The 15891-nt window shown below is 37.9% G+C and overlaps 1 protein-coding gene across 22 annotated transcripts in view; it reads right to left on the bottom strand.

Moving 5' to 3' along the window:
* The window catches only part of TCF4 (transcription factor 4), a 351095-nt gene that overhangs the window by 42713 nt on the left and 292491 nt on the right, over positions 1-15891 (bottom strand). For all 22 annotated transcript variants that reach the window (XR_007145686.1, XM_047826990.1, XM_047826977.1 and 19 more), the window contains 2 exons: positions 7788-7893; positions 4165-4298 (listed from right to left, as the gene is read on the bottom strand). Coding sequence is in view for 21 of the 22 variants with exons in the window: in XM_047826990.1 (XP_047682946.1) it covers positions 4165-4298; positions 7788-7893 (240 nt within the window). In the remaining variant the exon portion in view is untranslated. The remainder of the gene's footprint in view (positions 1-4164; positions 4299-7787; positions 7894-15891) is intronic.

Consider the following 15891-nt stretch of genomic DNA (forward strand, 5'->3'; position numbering starts at 1 on the left):
TACACTCAATGAACATATGGTTATCGGTTGGCATTTAATAAATAGTGGACTGAAATACTACTCATTTGAGAGAGAACTAAACAGTCTAGAAAATGAACCTATGTTAGATCTGCCAATGACATGGTGGGTGCCCTTGAAAATATTATCTCTACATACATATTAACTCTACATAAAATAGTCCAACTGAAAGGTCAATTTCAGTGAAAAGGTTGAGATGATACCTTCACCTTTCCAAGTTCCCAAGAAAATCTTTTAAACTTTTTAATTTTATGGAACTCTTTGCTTGACCCCAAAATTCCTTAGGCCACCTGTTAAGCTCATTTCTACTTGCTGCTTACAAAATACCCCAAGTAGTCCATGAAATTTTCTCTGAATAACAATACAATGGTTCCGTTCCACAGTACATCTAACCCAAAAGACTGGGGAAGTCACAGAACATAAACTTACAACAACTATCTCTGCTCGAGAGCTAAATACTGTAATAAAGTAGAGAAAAAGAAAATGAACATAGAAGGAGGAAACTGAAAGAAAGAGGTGGTTTGCCTTCATTTCCACACGTGGTATTCCATGCTGAATTTCTGAAGAATAGAGAAGCTTTACAAATCAGTCCCAGATATGCAAAAATGAAAACAGTGGAAAAGAATTTTGAAAAATATTTAAATGAGTATATAATCACAGGGTGAAGCAGGAAGAAGATTATCACATCAGGGAAAATTTCTACACACTTTTAACCTGGCGTAAAATCGGCACTAATTCAAGATTTAACAGACAGAGGGTTAATCCTGTGTTTAGAGAATGACAGAAAAAGTCCCACCCCATAGGTTTTAATGGGGAAACCAACGCAATCCACGTAGAGTATTTAGGGCCCATCGATGACAGGTGCCCTCAACCTCTCTTACTCCAGCTATTGATGCCGTCTGCCCTGCTTGCTATGCATGGAAAGGGGAGACTGAAAAAGAGCTGCGGCTTTACATGCCTACTATTTAATTATGTTTACTTATGATACCCAATTAATTATAGCATATTTGGAGCCTTCTGACAAAGTACTGAAAATATTTCTATTAGTGATGTTTTTAGCAACTTATGGGGTGACAATTCAAAGATTAGAAAATAAGTGGTGGCACATACAAAGAATAAAATCCTGCTTTGGGCTAAGGCAAGGTTTCACAATGTTGGCACCATTAATCTTTTGTGCCAGACAATTCTTTGTTGTGGGAGGCTCTCCTATGCATTGTAGTATGTTTCCCAGCATCCCTGGCTTCTATCTGCTAGATTTCCTGTATCACCTACTCCCCAGTCATAATATCCATGAACATCTTCGGACACTTCCAAATGTTCCCTGAAGGGGTCAAATCACACCTGGTTGAGAATCACTGGGGTAAGGGTTTATGTTACAAAAAATAAAAGAACTTGTCTTTTATAATACACTTCCAGGCTCCTAGCACTATTTCACTCTGTGGCGCAAAGACCATGCCTAAACCATGCCAGACAGAGGACTCTATTCTATTTCTAAACAGAACTCGGCCAAGTCATTCCAAACTTAAATCTGCAACAACCCATTCCAAAGCTTAACCACAAACTCCATTCTTCTGAGTGATTCTGTATGTACCTCTGTGACATAGTAGAGATTAGCTGTGGGATTGCATTGTAGAGGCTTAAACCATAAAGGGGATTGGAAGAATCAAGCTTGGGGTCTTGACGGTTACGACCGAAATGTGTGGAGTTTAGGCTCTACACATCCTATTACAGCATGGTATAAAGAGATGAAGACAGTAACATTTCTAAAGTGTTGTATCTTTACAGACAATACGAGTTTGGCCCAATTATGCCCCCAAATCTCTTCTTTTCCTCACATAATGCCTTTGTGCTGCATGAGACTGGCCAAAGCTACAGGCAAAAATTGTGAGGAATTACCATTATTTTCAAGTGAAAAGTCACTAAGTGCCTACTGCATACTCACATTTTTCTCAATCAGTGTCAGATTTCTGAAAGGCATTTCAGTGAGAGATTTTCAAATGGTTGAATACTGAAATTACAATGATTACTAGATATAATAATCCAACAGTTTCCCTACCAGTGAGAAAATTCATTAGGATACATTACCAGAGACCTAATTCATTTACCATTAAAAAAAAAAAAAAACCTTATATCTCTAAGAACTGCTAAATAATCATGTTTAAGAATGAAAACTCTGGGTTCTATGACAGATAAATGACATTACAAAGATAGCATCTGATACAACCTGTTGGTCTACTCCTTCAAATAATCTTTCTTCCTGGGTTGATAATATTGTTTTGGTTTTAAGGTTTCCAACAAATTTTTTTTCTAAAAGGAATGTAGTTGGTTTCCTTTTTAAAATTACACTTTTTATGCATTTGAGCATTTTTTAAAGATACCTCCGCCCATGCAGTGAATTCGGGATAAAATCAAACCACCTACATCAAAATTCTACAGCATGACAGTAAAAGAAGAAAAGAAAGAAAGAAAGAAAGAAAGAAAGAAAGAGAAGGAAAGAAGGAAGGAAAATATCAAATGGACAACTCTTAGAAGAACTGACATTCCATGTTATGTTAGTTAATACTGCCAAATCTTTCATTTGTAATCAAAATTTTCCTTGCTCACAGGACACATGAAGTTTTGGTCATGAGTTCCTTAGAGAAGTGGAAAATGATGATGGGAAATAAGGATGTTGGCCAAGAAGAAATTCTAGTATAGTAATAGTTGATATTTCTCTAAGTGTTTGTTCTAATACCTGAAAGGAGGGGAGAGAAGATGAAATTTGCAAATTATTTGCTATTTACTGAAGATGTGCTAAAATTTGAGACAGTTTGATTTACAGATGATATAAACTTGGCAGATGATATCAAAAGGCCAATTCCATCTCCATCATGTGCCTCTCCTCAACAGATAGGCTAACTGACCACAGTGTCTCTATCACTAGGACTAACTAAAGAGGTATTTTCAAAGATATCAGAAACTGTAACTTCTGGAATGTTTTTATGTTGTCAGAATAGTATAGAAGTCACCTTTTCTATATCTCTAATGGTTAAGCAAAAGAGAGGACAGACCACAGAAATCTAGAAAGTACTATTTCTTATAGCAGAACAGAGAAAGACACATGAATCTGGTGTTAGGAGAAGAGAAAGGGGCAATTTCAAGACGAAGAGTAGTGACACAGGTGCCAGGAAGGATCACTGGATAGGCCACATCCTTTTTGTATCTGTAGGATTACAGCTTCATACATTTTTAAAGCTATATTACTGCCCAAGGGGCTCAGTCCCCACCTTAATTGCATCTCAAACCTAACTCATGATCTAGAAGCAGTCTTTCCTCCACATAATGATAGACTTAAGTTCATGAGTGGATTCTGGGCTGTGGGAGTTTTTGAAGCTAGAAAAGATCAGATGATCAGATGAACGCTGCTTCCTTCCAGATAAAGCGCCACATTAGGATGGATGAGTGTAGGCAATGGGTGGAGTGGCCACTCCGGTAATGAAAACAAGGTAACATTCTACAGCTCAGCACTTTTCAACTGAGTAAGGCAAGGGAACATCAGGGGGAGGTTGGGGAGTATGGAGTTATAGCTAAGCTACTGAACATTGGGAATCCGATCTATACGGAAACCCCATGGTTGCTGTTTCTAGTGGACTGTATGGGAAACAGGAACTCTTTCCTCTGGGTGTGGCACCAAGGGTCAAAGCTGTCACCAGGGACAGAAGCCGGAAAGAGGAAGTGGAAAAGCCCATGGGAGATACAGGTCACCTACTCTCAGTCTACTGACTGTCACCCTGCCCCCTGCAGTATATTCTTCAAAACTACAGACAGCAAATAAAAAAAATAAATAAGTCAAAGGATCCACCATAGCTGAAATTCTGCAACTCAAATGCACTGTGTCTTGATGTGCCAAAGGAGCCTAACACTGTCGTCAAGAAAGCACAGAATAAGACACAATGAACAGAAGAATAGCAAAGAGAATCCAGAAAGGGCTTACAAAGGTGTTCTGATTTAGGTAGGTCTTTGATCACAGACACAATATAAGAATGATGGGTGTATACCACTTTTACTTTCATTTACAGAGTCCTTGTGTGCACGCATGGAAAGACAGAGGATGAGATTTCAGAAACTAGCTGTGTTGTGTCCAGAATCATGTAAATCTGCCCTTACCAAACGTTCGTGTGGATGCAGGCTACAGTAGCTGCTAGACTGTGGAATATGAGAAGAATTGCCCAACATTCCTCCGTAGCCAGGCTGATTCATCCCACTGGAGGAGCTCCAAGGGTCACTGCTGTGATGGCCATCTGTAAAAGACAAAGAACACCATGACTTTTCTGAGGCATTCAGCCTTGCCTCACAGAATAGGGTTTTTTCATATACTTGAAAATGGCTGCCTGTTGTGTACCCGTCTTTGTGCTGTTTCACTGATTACATCAGAAGACAGTCAGCCTCATTTTTTCCCAAGTGGTTCTATATCGCCAAACAAATGTAAATATTTACCATAGGCAGTGTTCTTAGTAAAAATTCAGCTATAAAAGAACAACGCAATACATTTCTATGTAGAATTATGTCAAGTCTGCAAGGTAAACAATACTAAAGAAAACGTTTCTTAGAAGTCCCCTGACCTCTTTTTCTACAAATACTAAAAGTGAAATGTGCCTAAATTTCATGGTAAAAATAAAATTCTTGACACATTACAGACTTGATAAGTTCACAAGTTTTAAAAGCATACAAAGAAATAAGTAATAATGAAAAAGAACATCTCAGACTTAAGAGATCAGATTTCTTTCTCGTAACATACATAGAATTAATGTTGAAATTGCATTGTGACTTAAAGGGAGCAGGATTCTCAGATACATAGTTCTGAAATTTCTTTTGGCACATAGTTCTATAGCTATCTTAAGCTTCAGTAGCCATTGAAAGGGTACACACCTATCATAAGTTAAATATTATGCTACAGACAATTTTGAGAGGTTCTGGATTTTATAAAACCGTAAGTTAAAAAGAGGTTTAAAATGATACGGTCATTATATGAAGTACCTTTCAACATTAAGTTAATTTTTTGTTAACACCATATTAAAAACATTTTTATAGATTCTTTTTCTTTTCTGGGTCTACTGGCCTAGAGGTTATTACTAGAGGTCACTAATGTTTGGCTGGGTTTCTCAGATGAAGGTGGTCGGTGGGGGTTGGGGGGGTGGAAATCTATGTGGTTGCTGAATTCAAAGTTTCCCTTCTTCTAATAGTTTAACTAAAATTATTGAACATCAGCTGAATGTGGGACCATCAGCTAGGTCACAGCATGGCCTGTTCTGCCTCCTTGAAAATAAGATTATTTTAACATCTGTATGTGTTGTCTAATAAAAACCTTTTGCAAATTTAAGCAATACATGAGTTAAATCTGCCACCATACACCACAAAGCTCTCTTTCACTGAGATTTTAAACGCAGAAATTAGAATTCCAAAAACTGGAATAGTTTAAGGACAGGGAGGGATGATCAATAGACTTCTTAAAAAAAAATCATGTCTGTGATTTTGACAACTCAGGAGTTTTAATTAGAGGGTGGAAGTTCAAGCGAAAAATGAGAGGTCACATAGTAGTGAGTTTGAGATATGCTCCTGCCAGTCTCTAAATATCTTTCACCTGCACTGTATGTCTCTTTAAGCTCTGAATCCTCAGGGCACCATATGCCCCCCTCACTGCAGGAACCGGATGGGATACTGTTTCTGCGATGATAATGTGAAAACACCAGGACTTTCAAAAAGTTATTATTCATGTACTGAAGACTTAGCCTTCAGACAGTGGAAGTTTAGATGTCACCTTAAATTCAAATATGAAGTTAAGGCCCTAACATTTCAAATAGATGGCATCTATGACAAATAAATTGAGAATGTGTATCACTGAACGAGAGTCTCCTGAAACATTCTGACAACATGATGCAGTATACGGAAATACATTTAGGATTTGTTAACACACAACACTCTGCTTAGTGCAGTCTTATAAAAATACGTACTTTACATAAATTATGCTTTTCACAGTAAATTAATATTTATCACATCCCATGATCTGGCATAATGTTGTTTGGAAAGAATAGAATTAGATGTGTGCAAATTAATTGTGCTCATCATAAATGTCAACTTTTTTTTTTTTTGCTTTCTTGGGCATTCATATGCAGAAAAGCCAAGTCTGTTCCCTGTATTTTGCGTGGTCTGCTACCCAGAAGAGCCTGCTGTTTTAATCTATCTGACCTCCCATGCGGTGTGCAGTTTATGCAAGCACCTTCCTGAAGGCAGACAGAAGAAATCTATCCTGCCAATTTTCTCGGTGAAAAACTGCTTTGAGTGATGAATCACTACAAGCACCAGTGCTATGGTTTCTCCGGTGGGTCATAAAAGAGGGGAGCTGATGCCTAAGTGGCTGCTTGTTTACAGCAAACGGGGATAAGGCTTTTGTCATGGCAGAGGACACACTGAAGTGACATACCCTGTGTCCCTTGGTGAGTTACACCTAGGACAGGTCACAAAGATAAAGGACCCTTCTGAACACGAGCTCTATTATGTGTGGAACAAATTCTCTCCAATCCTAAGAGACCCATTCAATTCAATTTCATAGATTTTCCATGGAATTTCACATGTGAACTCACAACCTAAAACAAGCTAACACTCTGAAGGACAAGAAAATAAAGCCCTTTTAATCAGAATGATTTTGAGTGTGTCCACTGTAAGCTAAGTGAGACACTTAGCTGCCCCCCCTTGGTCTCACTACTCCAAGGGCGCTCCCCTTCCCATGATATGGCCCTTCCCAGACTAGCATGGAAAGGAAATCCCACGGCACTTTGCCAAGGCACACTCAAAAAAGGTTTTTACACCCAGGCAGGAAGAGTTAAAAGTTCTGCATACAGGTACAAGAGTTCTTGGCAAACTCCATGTCTGAATTTCAGAGTATTAACTTGGCAACAAGATCATCACATTTTGACAAGTGTCACAGGCTTACTGGGGACAAAGCCTTAGGTGCATCTCTGGACAGTCTATTCTTACAGGCAGGTGCTGTCACTCTAACCACCTCGGTCTTTTCCAAGCAGCAGTGGCAAGAGTATAAGCTCAGGGGGCACACATCCACATACAGTTCATTCAATAAACTGCACAACTGAAAGTAAATATACTTTATCTACTGTGAAACTGTAATTTTCTAAAACTGTCTGGGAAAAAAGCTGGGTCTTTTACCCAAAATCAATTTGCATGTTGGGATGGAGCTTTCACTGTGTAATGAAATCATACTCCAGTCTTCAGATAGGTTTGCTTCACCTTAAATGGGACTCTTGTTCTTACCTGTAAATTAATAAGTGGCTGAAATTTTTATATGAAGTTATACATAAGGACAATTTGTTCCCAGCTGGCTACATCCAGGATGCTCAAAATACACACTGAACCAAAACACTTCCAAAAATACACATACGTTCTTCTTGGGGGAGTGAAGACGCTGAAATGATCCGTCAGGAAGACCATCCCCGTCAAAGCATCAGTTCTAAGTGAAGCCAAACAGTTTTATCTAAACTCATCATTGCTCAAGGGGATTTAACTTAAAAAAATAAGTCTTAGTAGAGTTTTAATTAATTGATTCATTTTTAACGAATTCAATTCCTAAGAAGAGCATGGCCTTCAATATTCTCTGCTTGCCTAGTTTTCCATTTTCTTGAGGATCCGTTCAGCAGTCTTTTGCCCCATGCGTGACCTGAGAAGACCTGGGGAGATTCTGCCCAGTGGATTTCCCCGCAGAAGAGGCAGCATCTTACCCTGCATGAAGAAGGAGCTAGGGAAAGTGCTGGCTGCTGGTTTCGAGGAAGGGTAGCCTGGCGAGTCCCTATTGTAGTCGGCAGTGCTTGCTGATGGAGCATAGACCTGAGGAAGGAGAGACAATTTAGTTTTCCTTGCTGCATTGAACAAAGCACCTCAAGGTCCATTACTTGAGAAGAAGCAGGCACTAAATGCTAAATTTCTATCATGTCCATCCCAGATCTGTCAAACCCTAGAACACTACCCCTTCCAGAATACAGAAAAACCATCACCACCACCACCACCAACAAATGCTGAGTATATTTGTGTGACTGGAAAACCGGGGGGCGGGAGGGGTGGATATTTTCCAGTCGTAGGCAAGAATACCGCGAACTATGTCTTGTTAAATGTATTATATAATGCCCACAGGGCTGTCCTGTCCAAGCATCCTTTTTTTTTGTTTTTAAACATAGACAGCCTCTGAGCACATGAAAGGTGAAAACAGAAGGGCATGCGTCAAGCCTCTCCCTTTTACTTGAACTTTGAATTAAAATTTTTACTTCTGAGAGAAAGAGACAGAGACCCAGAAAACGAATACACTATCCAGACCACAGAAAGTGACAAATACATCTTGGAATATTAAATTCCCATAGTGTCAGCTTTTTGCAGAGCTGCATGAAAAAAGACCATTAAAAGCCCAGATCTACATAGACCACCAACAATCAGCATGTACACAGGAAGAGGGGGGAGCACTCCTTTATAGCTCTTATTATATTTGTGTGTGCAATAAACTTAAAAAAAGTGTGCCAAAATCCTAATTTACCGAACATTCGTTTACTAATACTCATGAGAGTTGGAGAACCAGTCCTTTATAAAAATAGCCTGTGTATTTTCTTGTTTAGGTTTCCTTTAAAGAAGAGAGCATAGTGGAAAAGCATAAATTCATAAGGTATAGTTTAACTTTAATTGGTTCCCCCCTTGCCTTTTCTGCTAAATATAATTTTTTTAAATCCCTATTTTCTTTTGCTCCAAAAGTTCCTCTCTCCAGATGGTCGGAGAGACTGAAACACTGTCATCCTCTTGATGAAAATGGATACCTTCCTGCCTCCATTTTGAAGCAGGCAGAGGCTCACAAAATTGGCAGAGAGCCTGCAGTGATATTCACAGGTCACAGCAAAAGAAAGAGAAATTCACCAATAAAAAGGCAACTGCAGAGTTACCAAAAAATACTCCCATTTTTTTTACAGTGCACATCGAATAAACACCCTAAGAAAAATTATATAATTGCTCTCAGAACACCATGAATCACAAACTAAGCATTAATACAAGGTTTAGGATTTCACAAAGGATAGGTCCGCAGAGACAGATGTGGCAAAATATGCATACACATACATACATCAAATAAATGCTACATATGCCCCCCAGTGCCCTTGAAAATTGGGAGGTCCTGGAGATGGGACAAAACAAAAACAAACCAGAAAAACCTAGGCACGCTTTAGGAAACAAGGAATTTTCCTAAGTCATAGAGGGATATAAGCCCCATATTACATGGGCTATACTTCACTTTATTTTTTAGTTCTCCTCACATTTTAAATATATAAATGTCTATTTCCTTCTATTTCCACAGAGCTTACAAAAAGGAAGAAATCTTCTCAATTATCTCTAAGAGACAAAGAATAAACCTTAACCCAGGAACCCCCAAGCAAATCAATACCCTAAAGTTCTGTCAAGTGAAACCCAGCATTTTCTTGGGAACTATACAACTAATAAACCGTTTGGGAAATGCTACTGAATGTATTTAGAGGAGGTCTTGAGAGTAGGATACCAAGATGAAGGAAACCTTACTATCTAGAGAAAGGGGAAACTGAAAATCAGATCGCCTCTGTGGTATTATCTACAGTACAGGCTGTTAGCCAGACAGCTGTTTGGCCATTGGTATTAATACAAGCTAAGTGTACTACGTATCACCCCAAGTTTCAGAAATTAATGTATGTACTGTAAAAGTGAAAATAAACTGTGACCCACATTATTAAACCATCTTGTATTTGAAAACAATTGAAATAAGTTCTTCTAGGATTATATAGTTTAATTTTAATTATATGCTACTACATTAACTTTAAACATGTCATGTATATTATTATGTCAACACCATGTGATGGCACCTAACAAGTTTCACCTTTTTTCCCGATTTGGGCAGAATTGGTTGATATTTCTTCTGGGAGATAAGGACATATCTTTGGTAATTCTACTCATGTATAAGGAGGCTACTTGGACTATGAATTATGATCGAGTTCAAAGATCTAAGAATAAGATCATTTATTCAAAATTCTTAAGTACTGCCTGCATAAACAAGGGGCAGGCAGAGAGGGAGACAGAGAATCCCAAACAGGCACTGTCAGCACAGAGTCGATGCGGGTCTCGAACTCATGAACTGTGAGATCACGACCTGAACCAAAATCAAGAGTCAGACACTTAACCGACTGAGCCACCCAGGCACCCCAAGACTCTTCATATAAGATGAAAATCTTATTAACAAGAAATGGACCATTGTTTATGGTAAAAAGGCATCTTTCCCACTTCAAATGACCTTTAAGGTAAAGTGCCCTATAGAACTGTTTATATAAATACACCTTGCACAGAACTATTGTACTTTTTTTTCAAAGACTTTATTTTTAAGTAATCTCTACACCCAACGCTCGAACTCACAACCCCAAGATTAAGAGTCACATGCTCTGCTGACTGAGCCAGCCAGGCACACCTATACTTTTATTTAGTTCAGCTCCCCTCCTCCATTTTAATGATAAGAAATTTGAAAATGGAATGATCAAAGCAACCGCTCAAGATCTGCAATTTGCCCTACATGCACAACTATCAGTGGCACTTTATTTTAGGTTACTTTCTTTAAAAATAGTGGTAGAGGTGTAAGATGATATTTATGAAAACAGATTGATCATAATGCTCATACTTCAATTTATCCTAAATATTTTCATCTTTAGTAACCTGGATGACCAGGAAGCTGCTTCATTATTTTTACTTCAGTCAACTATTTTGCCAATTTCTCAATCAAAAGACTTCAAGGTATGGGTTTCAATAATGTATTTAATAGAGACACTAAATTCAATAAGAAAAGCTCACATACAACTGATTTTAATTATGCTATTTTAGGTAACTAGAAAGATGATTTGTTAACTAAATATATATATCTTTAATATAACAGAACAATGCCAAACGTCCCAGATACCTTCAAATAGTTAGAATCATTTTAGTGACTAACACCAAAAAATCAATCCAATGAAAAATGAAATAAAAATCCCAAACTCTAGTTCAGTATATTGAAGTGACCCTATCTATGAAACATCAGAAAAGTCTAACGAGAAACAAAAATCTATACTTAGTTTTTCTCTGATAAGGCCGCTTAGATCAAGGTGACTTTTGGCATTCTGATTCCTCCCACAAGAGTAACCAAAGAAGTGTGAAATTTCGGTGGCAAAATTGGAAATGGGAAACTTGGCCCAAAGCTCATAGGCTGCAGCTCTTTTAGTGAACTACTTGTTGAATAAAAGCTTCATGGCAAACTAGTGGCAAAGTATAGTTTATGTTCAAATTTAGCACCATTATGTTTTCTCTTACATTTCCGAATTTAAAACAAAACCATGCATACAGAAATCTGAGTTTAACAAATCTCTCTAGATAACACTAATCCCTGCACTGATAAAAATTAAAAAAAAACATTTTCATACTATGTATTTGGTTTTTGTTGTACTTTGAGAAGTATTACTATATTATATTAGCAGTTCCATCCAATGTTCCTGGTTATCCTTTGCTCAGTCATCAAAGAAATAATACAGTACCTTCTTTTAAATAGAACTTTTGCCTATTAGAAAAGAAAACCAATCCCTCCCACTCCCCAATCAACCCTCAGTTTGTTCTCCACATTCAAGAGTCTCTTATGGTTGGCCTCCCTCTCTGTTTGAAACTATTTTTTCCCCTTCCCTTCCCCCATGGGTGATGGGCATTGAGGAGGGCACTTACTGGGATGATCACTGGGTGTTGTATGTAAGTGATGAATCACGGGAATCTATCCCCAAAACCAAGAGCATGCTGTTTACACTGTATGTTAGCTAACTTGACAATAAATTAAAAAATAAAATAAAATCTTCCATTGTAGAAAGAGGGGAAAAAAAGTTAAATTTGGATTTCTTTCTTTTTCACTCTGCTCTGTAGCTTCCTCAGTGGTTAGGCCACAAATTTACTAGCTTTATGCCATTGAAAAGTTGAATAATAGTGCTGCTATTATGTTGATTATCTGAACAAATGTGACTTAGGAACATTAAGCCACCTTTTCTACATTAACAATCAACTAACTGGTAAAGGCAGGATTTAAGTGGGTCATCAGTCCATATTCTTTCCATTAAAAAAAACAAACACAATTTCTTGCTCTTACAAGGCAAAAAGGGATATTTTATTTCATTAAAATTTTTTTAAACGTTTGTTTATTTTTGAGAGGGTTGGGGGAAATGGCAGAGAGATAAGGGGGCAGAAGATCCAAAGCAGGCTCCCTGCTGACAGCAGAGAGCCTGATTTTTGGGGCTCGAACCCTCAATCCGCGAGATCATGACCTGAGCTGAAGTCAGATGCTTACCTGACTGAGCCAACTAGGCACCCCCAAAAAACACATTTTAAATTATCAACAAGGCTGTACTTTGACCATACTTTATAGAAATATTCTCATGGGGGTTTCATAATTACCTTTTAAGAAAGTAAAACGTGATAAGGCACGTTCATAGTAAAACCAATACATATTAATGTTACTTGCTTCCTGAAGTGGGAAGCTAAATTTTAAGGGGATAAAGAGAAGTGGCTACAGACCATGTGTCACGAGGTGTGTCAACTGAGTGGGGCTGGGTGATAACCACTGGGCAGTACAATGTACCTTTAAATTCCTTACCATTACTACCCCTTTGGGATTCTGCAAGAACCATCTGAACACAGAATTTTAACAGACTTTCAGGCCCTTAAAGAGAGTTGCTGTATGCTCCATAATGAGTAGAAAATAAAGCAGAATTATGCCTCAGATGCCCAAGTGCTAGCAGGGTTCACTTAGTAGTTTAGACCTTGGAAGATTTTATAAATATTCTAAACTGTGACAGTGAAACACGCAAATGACAAGAGTTTATAGTGTGCTGTGTGTGATGTTCACAAACCTAGGCATATGCTTTGATGCTTCCCAGCATCTAATGGAGAAACATACTTAAAGGTAGATCAGTTCACTACTCAGACAACTGGGCTAGACTCTCAACTCTTACAATATTGTTTGAAAGACATGGGTCACACAGGAAGAAAAAAGAAAGCTTCAGGGCAGTGATACCTCCACATTCAGAAGAGTTAATATGGACTCTGTAATCGTGCCATGTGACCAAGTGAAAGGTATGTTCCTAACTGATCCATAAACCAAGGGGAAGATGTACTTGAAAGAGTCTTCAGAGAGTGTAGAAAAGTCTTTGGCATAATAGTAGAAATTATCCAGCTCTGGAGTTAGACCAACTGGGTTCAGATTCCAGCTCTCACAATTAATTGTGAGCTGGACGGTGATATCGTGAACCTCAAATTTTTTCCTTTGTGAAATGAAGTTACTCTTTTTGTGAGCATTAGAGATAATATCCGTCAAGCATAATTCCTAATCTGTTGTGGGCGCTCAATATATGGTATTATTATTTATATCTTGTTGTTAAGTCCTAGTCACTGCTTATTGCTATTTTTAAGTGTCTAGAACAGTGCTATCCAGTATACTAGCCATTAGTAATATGTCGTTATTTGAATTAAGCTTAATTAAAATTACATGAAGTTAAATATCCGTTCCCTCAGTCATGCTAGACATATTTCAAGTGCTCAACAGCCTTATGTGGTCACTGCTACCATACTGGATATCACTAACATAGAACTTTCCTACTACGGCAGAGTGTTCTGTTGGGAGCACTGGTTTAGACCCATGCGTGTCTGTGAAGAGTCCTCCTGGGCCACACCCTCCTGGGTAACATGTCACCCTCTGTTAGACTGCCTATTACAATAATGCCAGCCCATTTAAGAACTGATATTCTTTCTAGGCTGCAAGAACTAGAAGTCCTTTGGTGGACTAGCTACAGAAGCAACTTCTAGGTATCCCTAGTACGTAGCATATAGAGGGTGGTGATGTTGATGCTACTGAATGGCAGGATATTTACGTTTTAGTTTTATTTATTATTTTTAGAGTTCCTTGTACTACTACATATTTTTTAAAGTCCTTTTTAGAACCATCTGCCAAAATTCCTGCAAATTGTACCAAGTGGGACACGAGGCAAGAGTATCTGTGACTCTCGGTTTCTGGATGTGTAGGAAGCAGAAGAAATTCTTCAACTGCAATTCTGTCCTTGGCCCTTAGTGTCTTTGGCAAAGGAATTATAGTTAGACATGGTGTGATCACTTTTTCTAGATGATAAAAGTTGAACAGATGTTTAAGTTTTTCTGATCATGTGGTTTCACATTATTGGTAATTGGGTCCCTCTCTTCTACTCTCTCTTCATTTTTAATACTTTTTCTTTCTTTTAAATCTTTTTATTTGACTTTTTTACAGCTTCTCCTTTCTCTTTTCACCTGCTGTCCTCTGTCCTGTCTCTAAGCATCATATTTCTAAAGCTCAAATGCTTTCGACCTTATTTTACAAATGAGCAAAGGAAGAGGTTAATGGACAGAGCCCAGGGCCCCTGACTTTGCATCCAGTCCCCTTGGCACTCTCCTTTCTAAAGTCTTTTCTACCTTTATAACTTAAATATTCTAATGGGCAATAAAATGGCATAAAAGGTTAATAAACAGATTCAAATAACGGAGTTGAGTAAGTTATTATAAGGTTTAAAGGCAGTTAATAATGCTCAAGGGCATATAACAGTCAGGTAGTAAATAATCCAAGAGTGCAAAAAACTAAAACCAACAGCAAACTATAGGAATAAAAATTATTTACGTGATATATTCTCAGAACAATACATACATTAAGTCTAGGAATATTTACCAATGGAAGAAATCCTACTTCATTTCCAGGTAATGGTTAAAAGCCAATTTGCATTGTTGTCACATAAATAGGAAATCTATTTAGAGATAACACATGAATGTCTGCAGTATATTGACAAACTGATGGGTATAAATAAATGGAAACATTCAGAGGTGTAGGCTATTGAAACTGTGAAGCTTTTATGGCCATCTAAATCACTTGAAAGTTTTATAGGAATTAACCAAATAGTTCTAAATGCCCTAAAATAACTCCTACTAAGAAGAGTTTCTTTATTCCACAAACTATCTTTATTGGTAGTCGTAAAAAAAAAAAATCACATTTATCGAAATGTGTTGAAACATACCATTAATGTATATGATATTCCTATTTTATTTTCACTAACAAGTAATTACCTGTTTTCACTCTGTCATATTGCATCACGAAGAGAATATATGATCCCCCTAAAAGAAATTCCTGAGTATGTAATATATTTAAGAACACAATTACTCTGAACATACATCTATACATTCCATCACAAACATCACATATAATTTTTCCATTTTCTACATGTCAGCTGAGTTTTGATGATCTGTGCATGATCAGATCAGTATATTAAATCTAAAGCTAAATCCTATAAATGAATTACAGCCAAGAGTTTGACTCTTCTCAGCCACCACATTTCCTTTTCCAGGTTAAGAAGTAGTAAAATTGTGAGAATTTTAATTCCTTTCTTTGTTTGTATCTTTACCAATCAAATTCTGTAGCTGGAAGACATCACAAAGACCCAAAAGAAAGCCACAGGAAGGAGAAGGAGGTGCTGAGTGATCCCTAAGGGTTCAGGCTCCAGAGTTGCATAAGCATGAAGACATGGGTGGCCCGCAGCAATGCCTTTCCCTACAAGTGCACCCCCTCTGCAGCGAGATCGGAGATTATACAGTGCAAAAGTGAGCTGGACCCAGTATTAAGCGTGCCTCCTGCATGCAACCCCTGCCTCCCTTCCAGGAGCTAAGAAAAACCTGGTGTTCTTTATGGGCAGGCAGCTCTACCTTATTCCTTCTTTTCTTCAAATAAAAAGGCAAGGATATTCTTATTTTTTTTTTATA

The sequence above is a fragment of the Prionailurus viverrinus genome, chromosome D3 (genome assembly GCF_022837055.1).
Source record: "Prionailurus viverrinus isolate Anna chromosome D3, UM_Priviv_1.0, whole genome shotgun sequence".
Classification (NCBI taxonomy): Eukaryota; Metazoa; Chordata; class Mammalia; order Carnivora; family Felidae; genus Prionailurus; species Prionailurus viverrinus.